General features: G+C 40.4%; 1 protein-coding gene and 1 long non-coding RNA gene across 6 annotated transcripts in view; one reads left to right on the top strand and one right to left on the bottom strand.

Annotated features, from left to right (window-relative positions):
- MTMR1 (myotubularin related protein 1) overlaps positions 1–21,237 on the top strand; it is a 55,398-nt gene that overhangs the window by 4,303 nt on the left and 29,858 nt on the right. Inside the window, exons 2-11 of one of the 5 annotated variants that reach the window (XM_083422320.1) lie at positions 2,012–2,117; positions 4,960–4,983; positions 8,769–8,819; positions 13,619–13,694; positions 16,608–16,702; positions 16,926–17,033; positions 17,343–17,441; positions 18,224–18,307; positions 19,184–19,333; positions 20,881–21,069. In XM_083422320.1, the coding sequence (XP_083278446.1) occupies positions 2,012–2,117; positions 4,960–4,983; positions 8,769–8,819; positions 13,619–13,694; positions 16,608–16,702; positions 16,926–17,033; positions 17,343–17,441; positions 18,224–18,307; positions 19,184–19,333; positions 20,881–21,069 (982 nt within the window). Of the gene's footprint in view, positions 1–2,011; positions 2,118–4,959; positions 4,984–8,768; positions 8,823–13,618; positions 13,695–16,607; positions 16,703–16,925; positions 17,034–17,342; positions 17,442–18,223; positions 18,308–19,183; positions 19,334–20,880; positions 21,070–21,237 lie in introns of all 5 variants that reach the window. The other 4 variants (XM_083422322.1, XM_083422321.1, XM_083422323.1 and 1 more) reach the window with 4 other exon arrangements.
- On the bottom strand, positions 1,079–8,479 carry LOC310668998. Its single transcript, XR_014506954.1, has 3 exons — positions 3,304–8,479; positions 1,268–3,260; positions 1,079–1,195 (listed from the first exon to the last, which is right to left on the bottom strand). It is a non-coding gene; the product is annotated as an uncharacterized lncRNA (long non-coding RNA).

Below are 21,237 nucleotides of genomic sequence, written 5' to 3'. Positions count from 1 at the left end.
AGAAAGTATCCCAAGTTTTTAAAAAATTGTCCATATCCCAGAAGTATTTAACTTCTCACAATGTGTCACATACTTAGTAGGGACAATCACCTGAGAAACAAATACAACCTTGACATTTTGCTCAGCTTGCTTAATATATTTGCATTCATTGTTACTAATGAACCAATGAGACGTATTTTTTTAAAAAGAGAAATAAAGTTCAGGGAAAAATCCACCCCACATCAGCCTCATGAATTTGAAATTTGATTTCCCCAGTTCTAGTACAACTATCAACAACATTGACTCATTTATATAACCTGCCCTTTATTGTGGACTTTCATTAGGTTGAGGAAAGTTTGTTTTCCATAGAATAAGTTACTGAAAATACATTGTCTCCATTCCTTTCAATATTTCACTAGCTGAAACTGGTTGTAGCATATCTCAAATTCCCATATCACTTCCCAGAATCTGGCAGTCTTCTCAGTTTTTGATGCCAAACCACTTCAGGCTGTTTCAGGAAATTGCTTTCGTGTTTTTCCTGAGTGTTTAGGCATTCTTGAAGAAAGAACCTCTTGCTAAGACTTAATGGGTCATCCAGTTAAAATCCTGGGATTTGCTAACCCTAAAAACCTACTTGGTCTATAATCTGTATGCTTCTAGTTACAAATGTTCATGCTTAAACAGATATCAGTTTTCTCCTCTTGTTGTCCAGTTATTTTTTCAAGTCAGAAGACTTTCCTAGTATTATTCTTTGCACAGTTTGTTTTTGTTAATTGTTTTTGTCTGCTCCATAGAAAAATTAACTAATGTTTTAAAATACCATATTTTTCGCCCTATAGGATGCACTTTTCCCCCTCCAAAAATGAAGGGGAAATGTGTGTGCGTCCTATGGGGCGAATGCAGGCTTCAGGGAGCTATCTGCAAGCCTGTGGAGCCCGGCGGGAACTCCCATGGGCTCCGAAGGCTTGCGGATAGGTGCTTGCAGCCCGAAGTCCGGGGAGCGCAGCACTGCGCACCCCGGGCTTCGGGCAGCTATCCGCAAGCCTGCGGAGCCCGACAGGAGTTCCTGCGGGGTGCCGCAGGCTTGCGGATAGCTGCCGTAAGCCCGGGGTGCGCAGTGGGCTACAGCGCCGCGCTCCCCGGGCTTTGGATAGCAGCAAGCTTCAGGAGCGATGGCAAGGTTGAGCGCAACCTCGCCATCGCTCCCGGACCCGTTCTGGGGGCTGGGGTCGGGGGAAGCTTGGGCTTCCCCAGCCCGGCAAGCTCCGGGAGCGATGGCGAGGTTGACCCCCAGCCCCGAGGCTAAAAACGAAGCCAAGACAGCTAGCGGGATCTATCCCGTTCGCTGTCATGGCTTCTTTGCTCTTTGGGGCTCGGGGGGGGGGGGAATAATTTTTTTTCTTTATTCCCCCCCCCCAAAAAAAATAAGTGCGCCCTATGGGCCGGTGCGCTCTATAGGGCGAAAAATACGGTACTTCTTCAAAAATTGCCTCTGCCTTCACATACACCAGTTTCCCCATTTCTGGGTTATTATAAGGAGTGCTCAAAATGGGAGAGCAAGAAGAAAAAGCAGGATGATTTAATATAAATAAGGCCACATTTAATTACATCACTTGAAAAGACGAGAAAATGTTTTAGATCTGCTTTATAACTGGGATGGTTTCCTACTCACTTCAAGCATTGGCTTGCTGTAATGTCTGTTGGGCAAAATATGTTTGAGGCTAACTTCCAGACTACTATTTTGAAAACATGGTTTGAAGTGCATTTTCAAAATCTTTCTTTTGCAGCTAGTGCTAACTATAGTCTTTCCCTTTTGGATGTTACTGTCAAGGAAACATGGAAATGGAGAAGGGAATCTGCACATGAGGGGGCAGAGTGGTCATGCAAATGTGCTGTTCATTTCTAATCTGTAAAACCATGGTTTAAAGGATCATCTGAATTAAATGATTAATGCAGAATCTAAATGTTCAATAGTTATTTATAAAGTAAGAATCTTCTGCTAAGTAACTTGTTATATATTCTGTTCTTGTAGCCCCACAGGATCACACGTTGAATGGTGCAAGCAACTCATTGCTGCTACAATTTCTAGTCAGATTTCAGGTTCTGTGCCCTCAGACAGTGTATCCAGAGAGTACCGGGTAAGTCTTATTTATTCATTCTTTTAATTTATGTATATGGTGCCACATCAGTCCTTACCCCAAATAAGATATGCAAGGGAATGGAGAGCCAAAACAAAAAATGTATCTTTCTGTCATCTGAGAAAAGGGTTAAGATGATAACATGAAAGGGTAAGATTTTATATGTGAAGCAGTTAGATCTGATAAACTGTTACTTTTTTGTGTTAGTGCCATTTGAAATCTAAAATTGCCACTTAGTTTGGGTCTTCAGTGTGATTGATTGTGAGAAAATACTTTTATTTCATCTTTCACCTTTGCTTTTTGATTTTAAAAAGCAAGCAAATTGCCATGCATTCTTCAAGTAAAGCAGCCAAATGAATATTTGTCTTGTTTCATTTCAAGCAAATTAAGTCATTTACTAGTGTTTTGTGGATTCAAAAGGCAGTAGATTCTCTCTAGAAGTAGGAAACTCTTTAAACTCCCGTGAATAGGAAATAGATTGTTCCTATACCTAGAGATGAATCTGTTGAAGCATGCTTGATCAGATTCTATTTTTAAAATTCTCCTCTTGTGTGTTTTTCTCTATAGAAGCAGTCAGAATTTTGTACTTGGAACTTCTGTAACATGTGGCAGCAAAATGTAATGCTTTCTCTGGACCACGGCTGCTGCCTTGGATAAATGAATGTGGCAATTTTGGCATTACAGCTATTGTACGTTACCTGTGGAATCTGAGTTTTTAGAGCTTGGATTCAATGTACTAGGGAATTCTGGTGCAGTCCTCAAGAACAGAATTTATTTTAACATATCTCTGTTTTTGGCAAATATCACACACGTTTGAAAAGAGAGGAATCTTTTAAAGTCAGCACCGGCAGGTATAGATGATTGAGCCACTTAACAGTCAGTGCTCTTGTACTGGGGCAAATTGCTAATGCCAGGTGTATCTGGAATAAGTACAAGTATCTCACAGCTTATGTGCCTTTAACTTTTGCACATTCAGCTTTATGCACTTACCATTTTTTTATTAAAAAAATGGAGTGGAAAGATGGCAGACATCTAGGAAAAAAGACCTTGGCAATCCCACCTGCCATTAAACCCAATGTGTGTTGACTATACAGTTACAAACGCCTCAGGTTACAAATGCTTCAGGTTACATACTCCACTAACCTGGAGTTACAAGTTACAAATTTGTACAAACTTGTACACTAACCTGGAAGAGTTACCTCAAGTTGAGAACTTTGCCCCAGGATGAGAATGGAAATCGTGTGCCTGCAGCGCAGTAGCAAGAGGCCCCATTAGCGAAAGCACGCCTCTAGTTATTATTATTAGGTCATCCGTTTTGTGATTTTTTGTTGGCTAAGTTGATGGTGTTCTGACCCACATTTTTTCTTCTTTGTTTGGACAGCCATGTTGTCCCTGTGATTTTTATCATTTGATTCCTTCCGCCATGGGTCTTAAAGAATATCTTGGGCCCACACAAAGCATGACTGTCTCCTTCCTTTTCATCTTTCTTGCTTTAACTTTTGGTAGAGACTGTGCACTGCCAGCTTGGGTGCTCGAGGCCTACCTATAAGGTGGCTAGAAGGAGACATTTGTTTCTGATTATTTAAAAAGGCTAAAGTGGACAAAAATAAAGGACACATTATTTATGGTATGATATATATTCACTTCTAAGAAATTTTCAGGAGTAAATTTAAATTGTATCAAGCTGAGATACCATCTGTTGTCAGTTAAGCATAGGTACACAAAGCTTGCACATTATTATTTAATTTAGGGATGGTGAAATGTCGTCCCCGCCCCCGTAACAGGTTGAATTGGCCCACCCAGTATTTTCCTCTGGCCTGCCAGCCCCCAAACAATTTTTTTGCAGAGTAACAGCAGCAGGAGGACTGAATGAAGCACTTCTCCCCTTCCTGCTAATGTCGCTAACAGATTCGAGCACTCCATTCTTATTCCAGAGCACTTTGATTACCTAGCAGTGATGGCGGTCACAGGTCCTTTGCTGACCTGAATTTTCTCTCTGTAATCCTGCCTCTTTCCAATTGCAGCACTGGGCACTGCAGAGGAAACTTGCACATGGGGAGGGAAACCACATTGCACACTCTCTCCTGCCCCCCACCTCAAAGACCACTCTATTTTTCAAAGCACTTTGAAGAAGGGTGTAGCTCTGATGTGTGGGGTTATGGCATGTGTGTGTGTTTAAGGTGGCCACATCCATCAGGGTTTGTGATCTCCAGAAGGTTTTCTACATTCAATGTCACCCTTGGGCCAAATAAAGGTTAACTGCCCTTGATCGAATTATAGGTGAAGCCTATTTCAGCTCCATATTTTTTTAATGCATGTAGAAGCAGTGGAAAAACATGCTCTTGTTAAAGTGTGTAGGTTGCATTCAGTTAAGGCCTACTTGGAGTAGACCCACTGAAATTAATGTATCTAAGTTAGTCATATCCATTAACTTTAATGCATCTTCTGTGAATAGACTAGTATTGCATATCACCAATACCTTTTTTTCCCTGTCACAAATTAAAATCTTTTTAAACATCAGACAAACAATTGTGCGATCTTGATGGTTCCTTAAGCAGTATTACAAGATCTGCTGCCAGAATATTCCACCCTTTGGGTTTGTTTATTCAGCCCACCATACTGCACCAACCTTGGAAGTGTATTGATTTGTTTTGCTTACCCTATCATCATGGATACATAGGGCCTCATGATTCATTTCTATTTAACTGTGTCACAAGTGAGCATGTAAAGAATAGCATGGTCATTGGTATGCTTCTAGTAATATGGGCCTGTAGGTGGTATTTCCCAAATGTAGGATTTGAATACGTAACTTGTTGGATAATATCTGTATTTTAACTAACAGGTATACAGGAGGCCTACTGTAAGGGTAAGAATAAATGTGGCTATTGGCAAGTCAGCCTTTTACCTGTTTTGTGTTTTTGTGCTGTGTTGAGAATCCAGTGTGCTAAGTGTTCTTCTTTACTTCATAAATGGTCGGTTTAAACCAGTCGGGCCATCTTGCTATGCAGCTTGTTTGCCATAGAAATGTTTTATGTACATTACAGTGTTGTCATGAGCAATAAAAAACAGTGTGTGAGAGTGCAGTATATTTAAGTTATGTTGGAAATGCATGGTACTAATTTAAGTTTTATTACATTAATTCTGACAAATAGGCCCCCTCAACTGATGCTTACATGTTTTGGAGCACAGAGTACTGTATTACCAGTGTTAATGTTTTCTGTGTGCTACAGATATTTGAAGGAACCAAAGAACAAACAATACATTTTAGTCTATCCTACTTAAATAAGATTTCAATCAATGCTTGTGTTTATGCATGCATTCCCATATTGGCAAGACTCTTAGTGGAAAATTCTAAATCTGTGATCCAAGTTAGGCACTGCTGCAATGACATACATCTTTGTCCCATAATTGCTAAAATGTGTCATCCAGTGTTCATTCTGGATATTAAAAAAACATGTATTTGTTTTTTTGTTGCCTTCAGTTTCAAATCAGCAAATGAAGTTTCAAATCAGGGCCGAGGAACAGTTGGATCCTGAGCTCCCCCATCACTTAATGTCACCATGACATCAGGTGATTTAGCTTCAAAGGAAAAAGTTAGGAACACACATCTAGCATGCTCCCATTTCTTGAGGTCAAGCCCGGGTGCAAAACAAAAATATCCGTTTGTTGGTATAGCTTGAATTGAGCTATGTCATCCTAGGAAGTATGCAAACCCCATTTGCAGAAGGGATTGACTCCTTGGGAGCTCTAGATTGGGAGTTCCCAGATGGAGCCAATCTCTGCAGGGGTTGCATTGAGCACCAAATTGAAAATGATCTGCTTGCAGGGGAACAATCAGGAGTATATTCTAACACTCCTGATTGTTCCTTTGCAGCCTGCTTTACACCTCTTGGGCCAGATTAGGACTCTTGGTAGGCCTAATTCTGCCTTCAGACTGGAGATTGCCTTTGCCTATTCTAGAATCTAGTGCATCCCTCCCACCCCCAGGTGAAAATATTCCTCCCACTCCTTTGCTTTGCTCCTGAGATAGCACATAGAACAGCCAATTACCCAGTCTCCAGTGGTGAGTGAAAATAATTTCCAGGGGAACTGGCAGGCTGGCTGTTTAAAACTGATGCAGTTTGCTTCCCCACCCATTTCTATACAATAGTGTGCCATAAAGAGCTAATATTCCTGATCTAGCAACCTTTGAGGACTTATTTGGAAGGCTAGCATAGCATAGGTCTGCTTCCATTGAAATCCTAGTCTCATTTCTTGCTGGTCCTGGCATCCCTCTTCTGTATTGTTTTGTTTGGCAGAGGCACATTCTTTGGATGTTGGTGATGCTTTCAAAGGACAATAGAATGTTAGAGGCTAATGAAGCATCTGGGGCATAACTTTAGTTTCCCTCCAGCCACTATCCAGTCATAGAATGAGAGGAAGTGGAAGGTAAATCTTGATTTAGGCTGCTTCTCAAAAAGAGGAACAGTGGGTTACTACATGCCTTTTACAAAAAAGGCTTAAAATACAGCATTTTTTATCCTGCTCTCTAGACTCCCAGAATGCTTACGTATAATTTTATCAAACTATTATCTATTGAATAGTGATACACATAAATCTAAGGCCAAGGTAAAAATGGTTACAGTTAAAATTATGTGCAATTTTTTTCTTGCTAAGCTTTTTGGTAGTTCTTTTCCAGATTGCATTGCTTTAGCCTTCTCTTCCTGATCTTTGCATCTGCATCTTCTTGTTCAAAACTAAAATAATAATAATATCTGGGACTGCCATAATTCTTCCTGCAGTATGATGCAAGTGCATCTGTATTCTTCAGCAATATTCCTGATGTGGGGGAAATTTGATTCAAAGTATCATTCTTCTCTTTATAAATGGAAATTATAAAAATTTTGCAAATCTTAATTACAGTATCTTTAGCTACTAGCATATTTTAGGTCAACTGAACATTATTTTATGGTTTAATAGGAATTATTTAAAAAGAGTATTGTAGAACTTATGCAGTTGCTTCAAAACTTGGCCCAGCAAGGTGCCACCTTGCTGGGCTCGGGCCATGTTTGCACATTATGTTTGGCAGCAAGCCAGGTGACTGAGAGAAAGCTTATGGAATTCCATGTAGGTGGGCTGCTGCTGGTGGTGGAGATCATTCTGTTCCTCCTCTGCCAGCTTGTTCTGCTTGCATTCTGGCTGCTACTCCATAGCCAGTACAGAAACCAATCATGCTGACAGAGGAAGAGCAGACTGACCCATCTCTCCTCTGCTAGCCCACTGTATTTTTATTTTTTATTTTTTGCTGGATATGTCAGAATCAGAAACAGTATTGGCCTGTGGTGAAGGGGCAGTGATTCATGTCTCTATTACCAGGCTGCTGCACTCTTCTGCTGGAAACACAAGGGGATGAAGCCAGCATAAAAATCAAGTATGCAAGCTTGACTCCGTCCCCCCACCAGTCTGCTGTGTTTCTGTGTTGAACACAAAGTCTCTTCCTGCTCAGTCAGCATAGAAACCAAGCAGAATGCCTCCTACACCAGCCTGCTGCATTCCAGTTTACAGGCTTTTTACTACTAGCCTGATTTTTACTTGTGAGTAGGGCTGGCAAAGCAGAGATGGAGTGCTCTGTCCATATCTGTCTTTTTTATGACTAAAAAGCGGGCAAGTAAAAAAATTGTAGGCTAGTAACTTTTGGGGCCTAATTTATAGAGTTGCATTAAATTCAGCTTTTGAGGTTTGAACACAAGATGTTGCCTGTTCAAATAATAATTCCTCCCATTCAACAGTTGTGACCTGGAACTCACCTGGGCTTAAAAGCAATCTCATAAAGGAAGCTGTTAACCAGCTGTCTCTATACAAAGCAAATGTTGTAAAAATATCATGGTCTCCAGTGAAGTCTCTGAAATGCAAATACAGTACTTCAGAAAGCACCTCCTTAAAGTTTTGTCTGGAGAAGGAAGAAATGCAAAGAAATGGACCTTTATATATTTTGACAAATTATGTTCTTGTTGATCCAGCTGGTGTGTGGAAAAATATTTCATGCAACAAAATCTTAAGAAATAAATGATCAGAAATGGTTAAACCTGATTCTAAAGTGTCTTGCTGGCATATCCAACAGCAATAACAACATAGTATCAGGGTTTGTGGTAATGGGCAGATCTGCAGATGGGGCCATTAAGTTCTTAGCAGTACTTCAACTGTCTTAATATCTCTATTGAGGATACAAATATTTAATTGTTTTATCTTTAAATAACTGCATGGATTCTCTCATTGGTCTATAATCAATTCCTTCTTTTATGTCAAGCATGTGGCCTACTTTATACTCTGCATTTTGTCTTTGCTATTTTAAAGATTGCTTGTTTCAAAAAAAGAAAAGAAAAGACAGTACATACTTTGTGTTCTTTGGTACCTGGACTTACGTTTGGAAGAACAGGAATGTTCATATTCCAGATCATCCCAATATTTAAAAAAACAAACCATGACTGGATCTAATAGGTGCTAAAGTCTCTGCTTGACCTATTTGATTTTTGCAAGGAATGAAAAAGCTTACCAAATACATTTCTTTTGGAGTATCTACTGTCTCTGTTTTTAAAATTCTCTCCTTTCACCTGTTATGTGCATGTTTTTTCTCTTACTTCTGCTTGCCCACTGCTGCATCATGCTATTCAGGAGATTCAGGATGGACACAATGGCTATCCTTCTGACGCAGAAGTTGATCAGGTGGCAAGTTTTACTCATCTTTTGTTCACTAACTCTATAGAATGTCACTGTGAATGTTGGAGTTGTGAAAATTCTCATTTTTGTTACCTACTCTTCAGAAGTTCGAGAATAGTTTAAAAACTGTTTTTCAGTGCTTGTGAACAGTGGTGGACTTTGGGCTTTAAAATTTCAGCAGCACCCTTTGCGATGCCACAGTTTGGTGCCCCCCCCCTCTCACCTTCCATTGCAGTGCCCTCTTGGTTTGGTGCGCAGTGCAGGTGAATCAGTCACACACTCCCCTAAATCCTCCCCCACTTGTGAAAATTAATACTTCTCTGAAGCTCTCTCGTTTGAATTGAGGATGTATAACACATACTCATAGCTAAATGTCCATTAAAGCTAGGGGGTAGTTTAGAGCAGTGCCATTGTTTTGAGGCACATAGCAGATTATATCTATGGTTTTCCCCATAAGCATTGGTAAATATGTACAGTTCCTTTGATTACTTTTAAAATGTACTAGAAGTGAGGCCATAGGCGTATCACTTCCAGTGGTGTGCAGAACACAGTCATTGCAAGTGATCAATGCAGGCTGCTCCTTGTAAAAAGCACATATTTAAAGACCATTGCAGACATGCCCCATTGCACCAGGCTTTGGATTGGTAACCTAGGGTCCTGCTCCCATCTGTATTTGGCACCTGTTGACCTAGGCCATATTTCCCTCACCTCAGAGGTGTAGCTAGGGGGGCGGGGGGCACTGGACGCCACACTGTGGGAGGCGGCACTTACTGCAGGGCCTTCAGTGCACCTGAACCATGCATCTCTTCTGGAAGTAATGCGTTGGCTTGGGTGCCCGCAGGCTCCGCACTGCCTGAAATGGCAGCATGGGGGTTGCATCTGCCCACCACCTCCCCCTCAGCTGTAAGGCGACTGAGATTGACGTGCCGGGGGAACTGTGTGCAAGGTCCATGCTGCAGTGTGGTCTTGCTTCGACCTGCTGCCTCTCCCTCAGCTGCCCTACAGCTGAGAGGGAGGTGGTGGTGAGGTGCAGTGTGCCCTGCTCCTGCTTGCCCTGCCCCCAGGTGAAGGGCGCACACATCACCCTGGGTGTCTGAGTGGCCAGCTACGTTGCTGCCCCCCTCCCCCAGTGTAGGTTACTCACAATAGGAACACGTGTAAGGTCCACACTAGGAGTCAGAGTAAGATTGATACTTAGCTCTTTGAATGCCTGACAGGGATGGTCACAAGACTTTTAGCATTTAAGGCACATTCAGAAGGAAGGCCATTTTCTCTGAGTTGCAAGTGAGGGATAAAGTTGAGCTCTGCTGTTGTCCAGTAGCTTTCAGTAACAAGCACAGTCCAGTGATGGCATAGGTTTGCGACCATTGCAGCTGTGCAACATCTGCACTCCAGAGGACTCCTTCCTTCCTCTCATTGCACTTGGCAACAGCAGCTTGACAGTGTGGGGTGTGGGTACACTGCATCCCTGTGCTTTCCAGCTGTTGTGAAAGTAGGCAAGAGTGGGAAGTCACAATTTCTGAATGCTTTTTAAGTAACCTACTTCAGCTACTTCAGTGTAAACAAGAATGGTAAATTCAGATAGAAGTAAAACGAAGCACTCCTTATTTCAATATATTAGCCAAGAGTATGTGTAACAGCTTGGACATGTGCAGAGAGACTTTTGACTCTTTTTATAATTGAAAGAGCTGGAACCCTCTTCCTTTCTTGCCATGTTTTGCTTCTTGAAGTCCCTCTGATTGCAAAAGCAGTTTGCCAGGGGGAGGTGGGGAGGGCTACTGTTCAAGAAAATAGGAAGCTTCCTTATATGGAGTCAGACCATTGGTCCATCTGGCTCAGCATTGTCTACAATGATTGGCAGCAGCTCTCCTTGCCTTGCCTTGCCTTACCTGGAGTTGCTGGGGATTGAACCTGGGATCTTCTGCATGCAAAGCAGATGCTCTACCACTGAGCTATGGCTCTTCCCCTTAACTCAAGGTCAAAATCCCCTTGGTCATGAAGATCTGATTAAGCAGTTACTTGCATCTTGGTCATAAAGTCCAAACATGGATTGATTGATTGATTGTATAAATTTATATATGGATGAGTATTGTTCAAGTTCACAAAAAGAATTTTTATATCAAATAAATAGCGTTGACTAAAAATAGTTTAGGGAGTTACCCTTTAACCATTAAAGGTGCTGCTTAAAATATTACAATATCAATATAGGTGACATTTTATGATTTTCAATTATTATATGATTTTATTGATTTATACCATTTAAATAAATAAAACATATAAAAAACTAATAAATGTCCATACAGAGATGGATCCATGGTACAACAAACATCAGAATGACAAAAAAATACAAATTATTGGACTTGGAATAATATGTTATTTTGAAACAAATCTTAAATGAATTCTGTGAGTGAAGTGAGGCACAAAATTTACAAGACCAGTGGAACTGAATATGATTTAGTGGTGAGTGTTTGTAATTAAAAACTTATTAAAGTCTACATTTTAAATATGCAGTTAATGAATCAGTAAGTTAATTACACCAGTTAATATTGTATGTAGGATAAGGAGTATAAATCATAGTATGCCAGATGTCATATTAGTATTTCACATCAAAATCTGTTAATGTCAAGTGATAAATTGGCCAATTGCTTTTAAAAAAATAATTCCACCACACTTCCGCTAGAGCAGTATTGCACAGAAACAAACACTAGTTCTGTGAACATCATTTGGACATATGGGAAGGCAACTGTTGGAAGGATTGCAGTATTAATCCTGACCTGTAAATCAGAAATGCAGCAGAAGTTGTGGTGGACCTCTGTGAGCATTTATTTTTAAATTGACCGGATGTTTGTACATGCCAGAACTTAAAATGTTGCAAATTTTATTCTGAACCTTACAAGGAAATACATTGTGATCTCAAAAAAATATCTGGGCATGAACAGTCCACACTATATTTCTCCCCCAAAATAGTACCAGTCAGGGGTGAACTCAAGCCATGAGCATGATCTAAAAGTATGGACATAGAGTTATTGCATCATGTGTAGTTTGATTAAAACATCAAGCCATTTGGGGGATCTGCTTATTATGGCACAGTGGTTTTATGTGGTGAAAAATTGTTCATAATCTGACTTACTGAATCTTCAGTTCTTGTAAATGCCTTAGTCAGACCTACATGTGCACAACTGGTATTTCATCAAGATGCTGATTGATTTTCAGTGGGGGATGGCTAGAGATTAATTTGGAATGCTTTTGGTGCTTGCATAAGGGACACTTGAGGCCCCTGAGCTGAAGGAAATCCTCCTTTGCCACAGAGGACTGCCACTGTGGGGAGACCATCCATTGTTCCTTGAATTGACTCCTGAGGGCCACTTGAACGGCTCTCTCCCACTATCCTCGGTTCAGTAAATACTGCTGTGGTCATGAAGCACGATTTTAAGCAAGCAGAGCAAAAAGCTGAACAGCTCGATCAGCTCTGTTCAGCAAGAGCTGTGGAGTGTTTTAAAAATGGAGAATAAAAGCAGGCTGCACCATCAAACTGCAGAAAATAAAATGGACTAGAACAAATGTTCAGTAAAATATTTCTTTATTAAAGCTTCCAGAGTTATCTGATGTGCTTCAGTTCTGTATAGCTAGTCAACCTGTTTTTCTTTCTGGGGAATACTTTATTCTCTAGATATTGGTCTATGGACCAGATACATAGTCTGCTTCACAAACAGACCTTCTCTTGCACAGTTAGTTTCCATAATAAAGCTAGCTGGCATTGCTAATGGACTAAATGGTCACTCACATTACATACAAATATGTATATTTACATACTGCATACCTGTTGTGTACATTAAAAAAATGTATTATGAAAGTACAGTATCTAGTTATTGCAACTTGATATTTGCTTTTCTTATGTAAAATTTTAGCCAAATGATTTATCATTCCTTGCTTAATTTTGGGAGGGATTCTGGGGCCTGTGAGCCTCCATTAGCAGGGGGGAAATATGACACAGGGCAGGATCTGAAAAACAAACTTAAAAAGCATTGAGTAGCTAAAAAGTGAGAAAAAAACTTTGAAAACATTTGATCAGTCATATGTATAAAAAATAACACTGCGAAATACTTTGGGAGCTGTATGTCAAAATACCCAACAACTTACAATATTTGCCGAATTTTTGTGTGTCTTGTATGTGCTAATTGGAATAGTTGGTCTTACCTTTGTGTAGTTGTTCTTACCTTTGTGTGAATGCTTTGCTACTAATCCATATTGTAAATATTGACACTGTTTATTCTGTAAATCCAGTAATGCTGCATAAAATCTGAGCAGATTCTCCTAATCCATGGTTAAGAGATCAGGGACAGACCACAGTGTATCTCCCTCTCCCTCTCTACCTTTTGCATCTTGGGAGCTAATTTCACCCTCTCCCATCACTTTTGCAGCAGTAGTAACTATACTTAAGTCTTTACCAGGGTTCCTGATTAAACAGGCCTCCAAGCTGTTTTCAGATCCTGGCTAGATGAAAACTGGTTACGTTGATTAGCAGTTGTTGATGAAACACCACATTTCAGCAAAGGAGAGGGGGATTTTGCATCCAAGTTGGAAGGGATGGGGGAAGGAGAATAATTCACCCCTGATTTCTTTAACTTCAATTATGTGTACATTCACACCAGCCCGTAGTGTTAAAGAACTCTGCTTTGAGAAGAAATCACTATCTTTTGTATTGCTACAGTAACCTCCTAGCAAAAGCACCTTGTGGTTGTTGTTGATGTTTAAGCTCTGCAGATGGAATGTAAGATTTACATTTAGCATTGAATTTCTGCCAGGCACTGAGGGATGGAAACAAGCTCGCCCAGATGGAAGAGGCTCCACTTTTTCCTGGAGAATCAATTAAAGCTATTGGTAAGTGGAGCACTGAGTGGCTGAGAACATTGTTGTTTGTGGCCAAACACAAAATGAAAGCTACTCATTTGGTTTTATATATTTCAGAATTATTACACTGATCAGTTTTTATTCTGGATCCTTAATCCTTTATACCTGGTATCTGAAGAAGTGTGCATGCACACAAAAGTTTATACCCAGAACAAACTTAGTTGGTCTCTAAGGTGCTACTGGACAATTTATTTATTTATTTCAGCCTTTATACCTGAGTTAGGCCATAGGAGATGCTAAGCACAAAAGGCAAGCATATCTGAGAATAATTTTAATATAAATTAGCTCAGAAATTAGTAGCTGTGAGACTGATGTGTCAAGTACTTGGGTACTCGATTTTTCTATGCAGCTTCAAGTACTTTTTCTTCAAGTTTTATTTTTTCCATTGTGATAATATCACAGCCCTTTGGAGTAGAATGCTAGTGGTCTAGATTGGATGGCATACAACATATTCTCCCCCTCGACACTCCCCTTCTTCGGAATAAAAGTTTGGAGTGTTCCTAAGGATTGGATTGGTTCACACATAATTTTCATGATCCTATAAACTTTCTAAACTATTGAAGCAAGATGCCTCAGGCTTCCATGCTGCCTACCTCCCTTCATTAATTTCATTGCAATTTGCTCCTTCACTTTTAATATAAACCATAACTTGACATTATGTTCATGATCATACTCAGACCACTGTATCTTCTCCCCCATGTGCAGTAGGGGTATATGTGTGAGTATGTGATGTGCTCTGAATGCTCACAGCACTCTGTACATTATTTATTTGATTTAAAGTATTTTACCCTCCAAACCAGTCCCAAAGCAGTAGAAAAATTAGAATAAAATATAATAAAAAGCAAGGAACCGTAAAGCAACAGAAAAGATTGCAGGCAAACATAGCTAGGAATGGAGTTCAATACTTTGGGAACTACTTGTGGAAAAAACACTCATTTTGGTAGCCCTCTGCCTAGCATTTGAAGGCAGAGGCTCTCACAGAAGGATCTCTAATGTATGTGCAGGTTTTGTTTAGCGAAAGCAGTCCTTTAGATACCTATCTTCCAGGCTGCCGAGGATTTCAGTACTTAAAAGTGAAATATTTAGAGGGGGAACATTTGACAGGTCTTGGCTTTTGAGACTGATAAGGCAGAGAGTACATGGAAGCAGCCTTGGATGCAATTTAGGGACTCTGGTGTGGAATCAATGCATGCCCATTTTTCTGCTTGCTTGCTTCCAAGAATATCTTACCTGCCGTGTAGGTAAGCCCACAAAAGTTATTAGTTGCAATGTTTTTTCTTAGCCTGAATTTCCACACTGGCAACAGAAGATTCTTTCTCCATTTCCAACATGAAGCGCAGGTTGCTAACCTTGCAGCAAGATGGTGGGGGGGAAATGCCTTCTACGAAGTGGGCTGGTGGAGGAGGGATGATGTAATCTGTGCCTCTGTGTCCTCCAACCTTCTGCTGTTCTGGCCTGGCTGAAGAGAAAGGGGTCCGAAAATAAAGTAAATATTATGAAAACATAATAAAACTGTGGTGGCTGGGCTCACCCAAAGAAAGCTAAACCTCGGCTTTGACCCTGGACTTCTCACTGCTAGGGGGAATGGAGAGCGCGTAATCGTATGTTTTGCCACCATGTATCACAGAACCTTTTTAGCATAACTCTTGGTATTGCCTTAGTGCAAAATGAAATTGTTAGGTCATATTTTATTCATAAGGTGCTGTCTTGAATCTGTATCTGGGCTGTGAAGTGGAAAGCCAGATTTGATGTCTGCTCATTTGCCTGCAAGATAAGTTCTTCCATGTGACTAATTCACGGAACTTTCAGATCTGCTTCTAAATGTCGTTGTCATTGTTGGGAGGAATAGAATGGTTCCCTCAGTTGCCAAAAGTTCGGCTTTCAGTGAATGAGATGTAGTTATAAAGGTTCTGTTAAATGTCATGTTTGATTTGCCAAGCTTATGTGTTGGTCATTTTGAAATTTATGACATTGTTTGTCCACAGTGTACCCAGTTCTTCTCTGCTACCGCCATAAATATGCCTTATACAGTGGAACCCCAGGTTGCAAACGTGATCCGTGCGGGAGGCATGTTTACAACCCGCAGCGTTCGCAACCTGCAGCGCTGCATCTGCGTACATGCGAGTTGCAATTTGGCGCTTCTGCACATGGCGCAAAGTGCGATTTAGCGTTTCTGCGCATGCCCGAGTGCCGAAACTTGGAAGTAACCTGTTCCAGTACTTCCGGGTTCGGCGTGGTGCGCAACCCGAAAACATGTAACCTGAAGTGTCTGTCACCTGAGGTACCACTGTAGTTCTGATTTTAGCTTCCAAAGTTCTGGATTCTGAAGATATTAGTAGGGAAGTATTCACACTATGGCAGACAGTAGGACTGCAATTCAGTATATTCTTAAGTGGGAGTAAGTTCCATTGCAATCAGAAGCCTTCTGAGTATACCTATTCAGGATTGCACTGTAAGGCACCCTCAAAGTAGGATTGTGCAGTGGCATTTATTACTGAAAATGTAGATGACTGTACAAAACTATCAACTTAAAATAAAAAATTGTGTCCTTAAAAACATTTTTAATAACCTAGATGGTACTCTTATTTTTTGTAATCATCAAGTATTTTACAGGTGACCCATAACTTGCTAGGCTTTTGTTTATTTTTATTTTTTCAGTTATGAAAATGCCTACTTTTGAAGTGCTATGAAATAGGCATTATTTTAAAAAACTGAAATAATTGGCTGTATAAACTCAGTTCATTCCATGTGTAAATTCCAGCCTCAAAAAGGCATTTATTAGTAGAAGTTTTTTGCATCAGGTGTTTTGCCTGTGTTCATACATAATAAAAATAATCCTATAGTTCGATTTTTAGTACTAATAAAGTGTCTTATTTTTTCCAGCTAAAGACGTCATGTATATCTGCCCATTTATTGGAGCCATCAGTGGTACACTATCAGTGACAGATTTCAAAATGTATTTCAAGAATGTTGAGAGGGTGAGCCCTTTTTTCTTATTGCACGTCATGCATCTTTCAGCTACAGCCTTATTCCTGTGCTTTCCTTTTCAGAAACTGACACATGTATAAACTAAGCATAAAGTACTGTTTCAGCTTTATGTGGCGTAATATAATTGTATATTTTTATCTCAAACAGAATATTACATATTTCCTCACACCTGCAATAAAGAAACGTGGTGTTTACTTTTTCTTCAAATTTCAGGATCCACATTTTGTTCTTGATGTGCCTCTTGGAGTGATGGCCAGAGTTGAAAAGATTGGAGTGCAGAGCCATGGAGACAACTCTTGTGGAATAGAAATTGTTTGCAAGGTATGGGTTTAATTTTGCAGAAGTGTACTTAAATTGTGCTTTAATTTCATTGTGGAATCCCAGTGATATATCTTAGATATATAAGACGCTGTTACTTGCTTATTTCTTATGGCTGTTGTGAATGCACTGGTGTAACTGGTCCTAAGACCTAAAGTTTAGAACAGGTTTTTATTAATTTTCAGATAAACCTGGATTAAAAGAGGAGGTTCCTTAGTACCACTATTCAGTGCAAAAAAATCTTTTGAATAATGTTTGTAACTGCTGTAATTTTTCACTTAACATACCAAACCTTAAGATATCTTTTCACAGGATATGAGAAACTTGCGGCTTGCCTATAAACAGGAAGAACATAGACTGGAGATTTTTCAAAACCTTATTAACCGAGCATTTCCTCTTTCTCATGGGCTTGTAAGTATTACAATTAGGAGTTCTATACCCTCAACATTGGTTCATTCTTCAAATTATATAGTGGGAGGAATTTAAAGATAGTATTGTGGTGCTTAAGAATTTAAAAAATCAATATGATTCTCACTCTTCTTAGTAGTGTAGTTAAAAGAACTTACATCAGTATTCAAATAAGTTTTACTCAGAGTAGACCTGTTGAAATTAATAGACCTAACATTGTCATGTTCATTAATTTTGGTGGGTCTAAATCCATACCCACCACCTTGTGGGGCATCTTTGAGAGAAGAAAATTAAAAGGAGTAACCCCCACACAAATCCAGAGTGGAGTCCCTAAGATGGTTGGATGGCATCTTGTACGCCTCCTTCCAGCAACACCTACAGCCAAACTGGTGCCAAACGTATTCCTCTGCTTTTCTCTGGAGTACATCAGTGAGGTTGAGAGGGGGGCCTTGTCATCTGGGCAGCCCAGGACCGCCATACACACTGCCCAGGATTGCACCTTGGAGAGATCATAGCCACTGCAAGCACTGTGATTCTCCTGTGGTTTGGTTTCACCCCTGGAGGCACACTCCATTGTGTGGAAGTGAATGTCTCATTCTTCTCTATTTTTGCTAGCCACATGCACTTGGCGGAGTTGATGAAATTAAGATTGTTGATATTTATGAAGAATGTTTTTACTGAGTTTTAATCTCAGTGTAAAATGCTCTTCTGAACTCTTAAGAAATGAAGAGAGAAATAGTGTAATTAAATAGTAGTAATGTATGCTTTTGTTTCACTGCATTTAGCCACTCTTTGCATTCACCTATAAAGAGAAATTTCCTGTTAATGGCTGGAAAGTTTATGATCCAATGGCAGAATACAAGAGGCAGGTAGGTAATGACAATTTTCACTTTTAAAAAATAATTTGCATTGTTTTCTATTTTGCCTGAATATCCATTTGTGGAAGATCTAAAAGACTAAGTCAAGTACTTAAAAATTTGTCAGCACATTGCCGATACTAGATGGACACTGAAAAGTCAAGAACCATGCCATTTTCCCCATTGTTTTCCTGGACATAATAGTTGGACTAGAGAGTGGAACTACACATGTTAATGCCCCACATCCAGTAATGCAGCCACTTCCTGCATGACCTCACACTGCATGTCCTCTGTGTGGTGTGCCACAAGATATGTAGACTCATGCTTACTCCTCCTGCTAATTGTGAATCAATATTTGTGTGCACCTTTATATGATTATAGGTCCTGGCCACGAGAGCACTTAGTGGGGGGGAGTGCATGTCACCTTGTTCTTATTTACTGTATTTACATATTGCCTGTCTGTTAATGCATTTAGTGTGAGTTACTATATACAGTAGGTAAAGGTGAAGGTACAGCTACATGATCAAAAAAGGAAAGAGGAAAATAAGCAAATTCTGGCACCTCCTTTTACATAACAAACCAATATGCCAGGATTGTGTTTAAATTTCCCTTTAGCTGTTATATGTCCATCTGTAGCAAGCAAGTAGTTTGTGGAGATGCAGCAGAGCTCTGCCCCTTTCAGACTTTGAACCAAGATCTACTCATGCATTCAGGACTAATACTGGTTTTCTATAACCTTCAGAAGCCTTGTAAAATAAAAATAAAATGAGTTACAATATAATTGTAATGTTTTAGATTTAATTAAACGTTTTAGGTTCAATTTTTGGGGACCCTGAAATCAGATGGGTAAACCTTGACTCCTTAAAACATTGTTTTGCTTCTATGCAGGGCTTACCCAATGAGAGTTGGAAAATATCCAAAATCAACAGCACATATGAATTCTGTGACACATACCCTGCTGTTCTTGTTGTGCCAGCTAGTGTAAAAGATGATGATCTCTCCAGAGTAGCAGCATTTCGGGCAAAAGGAAGAGTTCCAGTAAGTAAAAGTCCTGTGTTAGAAAACAATTGCTGGTGTATGGGTTATGATGCAGCTTGACACCTAATCTGAGAGCTCCAAAACTAGTTGCTCAATTCTCTATTGGAAGGAAGACTATGTGAACTAAAAAGGAAAACAAGAAACAGTCCTAAGCTGGGAACCCAAGTGTAAAAAGGCACTTATATTCTGTCTGTGCAAAATGTGGTGGGAAGATTGCATAAAATCTACTTCATAGGTTCAAAAATCAGTTGGACTGCACTTCAGCAGTTTGTGCGAAGAATAATATTTGATGTCAGAATTGGGACTAACAGAAATCAAAATTATTCCTATTGTGAAAAGCCATTTTCTGAAGATTGTCCTTCTGTGTTTAGACAATAAGCAGTAATGGTATGGGAAATAATTTTGTAGGGGGTTAATGATCCACTCCATGGTCCCATTCACTGGTAACTTCAAGACTTGATTATTGCAATTCACTCTGTGGGGTTATCCTCAAGATTAGTCTGGAAGTTAGTGCAAAATACTTCTGTGAGGTATATTCATTCAACATACTATGCTTTAGTTGAAGTCGGTCCATTGGCTGCCTCTCTGCTCCAGGATAAGGTGCATGGTAGTGTTGATTGTTTACAAACCCTTAAATAACTTCGGACCAGGCTACCCTTACACCCGTGCAGGGACGATCGAAGGCTAACCGACACCCGGGGTGGGGCAAACTGCCAGCTGCACACATGTTGCATCGCTATGTAGGGCGCATGTGCGGCATCCCTACATACAGTGCATGCATGTGACACTGCACATGTGTTGTACATAGTGGTTTGCCGCTGGCGCCACCTGAGCACTGTACGGACGGTGGCAGGATCCTGTGCTTGCAGCTGCAGTGGTGGTGGAGGAATCCTCCACTTGCGGCTGTAGCAGTGACGGAGGGACCCTACTGCTGTTCGTACGGTGCTTGGGCGGCTCTGGCAGCAAACCGCTATGTACAGCGCATGTGTGTGACACCGCAAATGTGTTGTACGTAGTGGTTTGCCACGGCCCCAGCACCGTACGAACAGTGCAGCCACGAACGAAGGATCTTCCACATGCGGCTGCGGCTGTGCGATGGCCGCTCACAGCAGTGCACCATGGGGCAAGCACCCCACAGGGTACCTTCTTGTCACCCCTCCAGACATGGCACCTGGGGCAACCCCCCCCCCACCTTGCGACACTACTGCGCCTGTGCCTAGCCATTAAATTCCCTTGAGAGAATTGTGTGTGTCTTGGGGAAGGGGGAATCAAACAGCAGGCAAGCCCCCAGTTGCTATGCTGAATTGCAAAAACACTTGTGAAAGTACTATCAGATCCAAAGGTGGTTTGCTATTGTCAGGAAACTTCATGCAGAACTGTATTATTAGTTTTGATGGCCATGTAAAAAAATATGTGTGTCTTTTGATTTTTGAACTAGTACCTTTATTCTCTGTCTTCTTATGACGTTACATCAGTTGCTAATATGACTTCTGCAGTTGTTTCTACTGCATATACATTGGTGTATATATATTTTCCCCTTAACCTAGGTGTTATCCTGGATCCACCCTGAAAGCCAGGCCACCATCACACGTTGCAGCCAACCTCTAGTGGGCCCAAATGACAAGCGATGCAAAGAAGATGAGAAATATTTGCAGACGATTATGGATGCCAATGCTCAGTCCCATAAGCTCTTCATCTTTGATGCTAGACAGAACAGTGTTGCAGATACGAATAAGGTAGAACTAGCATAAGGGGAAAACATGTACATTTATTTAAAATTCAAAGTGACATCCAACCAAGTCACATTTTGGAGTAGGGCAACTGAAATTAATGGACTTAAGTGGGACTATTCTGAGTATGACTTAGTTCAATATCGCTCTGAAGTACTTAAATTTTAAAATGTT

This window comes from Podarcis tiliguerta (genome assembly GCF_965153285.1).
Source record: "Podarcis tiliguerta genome assembly, chromosome: Z".
In the NCBI taxonomy this organism is placed as follows: Eukaryota; Metazoa; Chordata; class Lepidosauria; order Squamata; family Lacertidae; genus Podarcis; species Podarcis tiliguerta.
The sequence above is the reverse complement of the archived record's forward strand: the minus strand, read 5'-3'. Positions and strand labels throughout refer to the sequence as shown.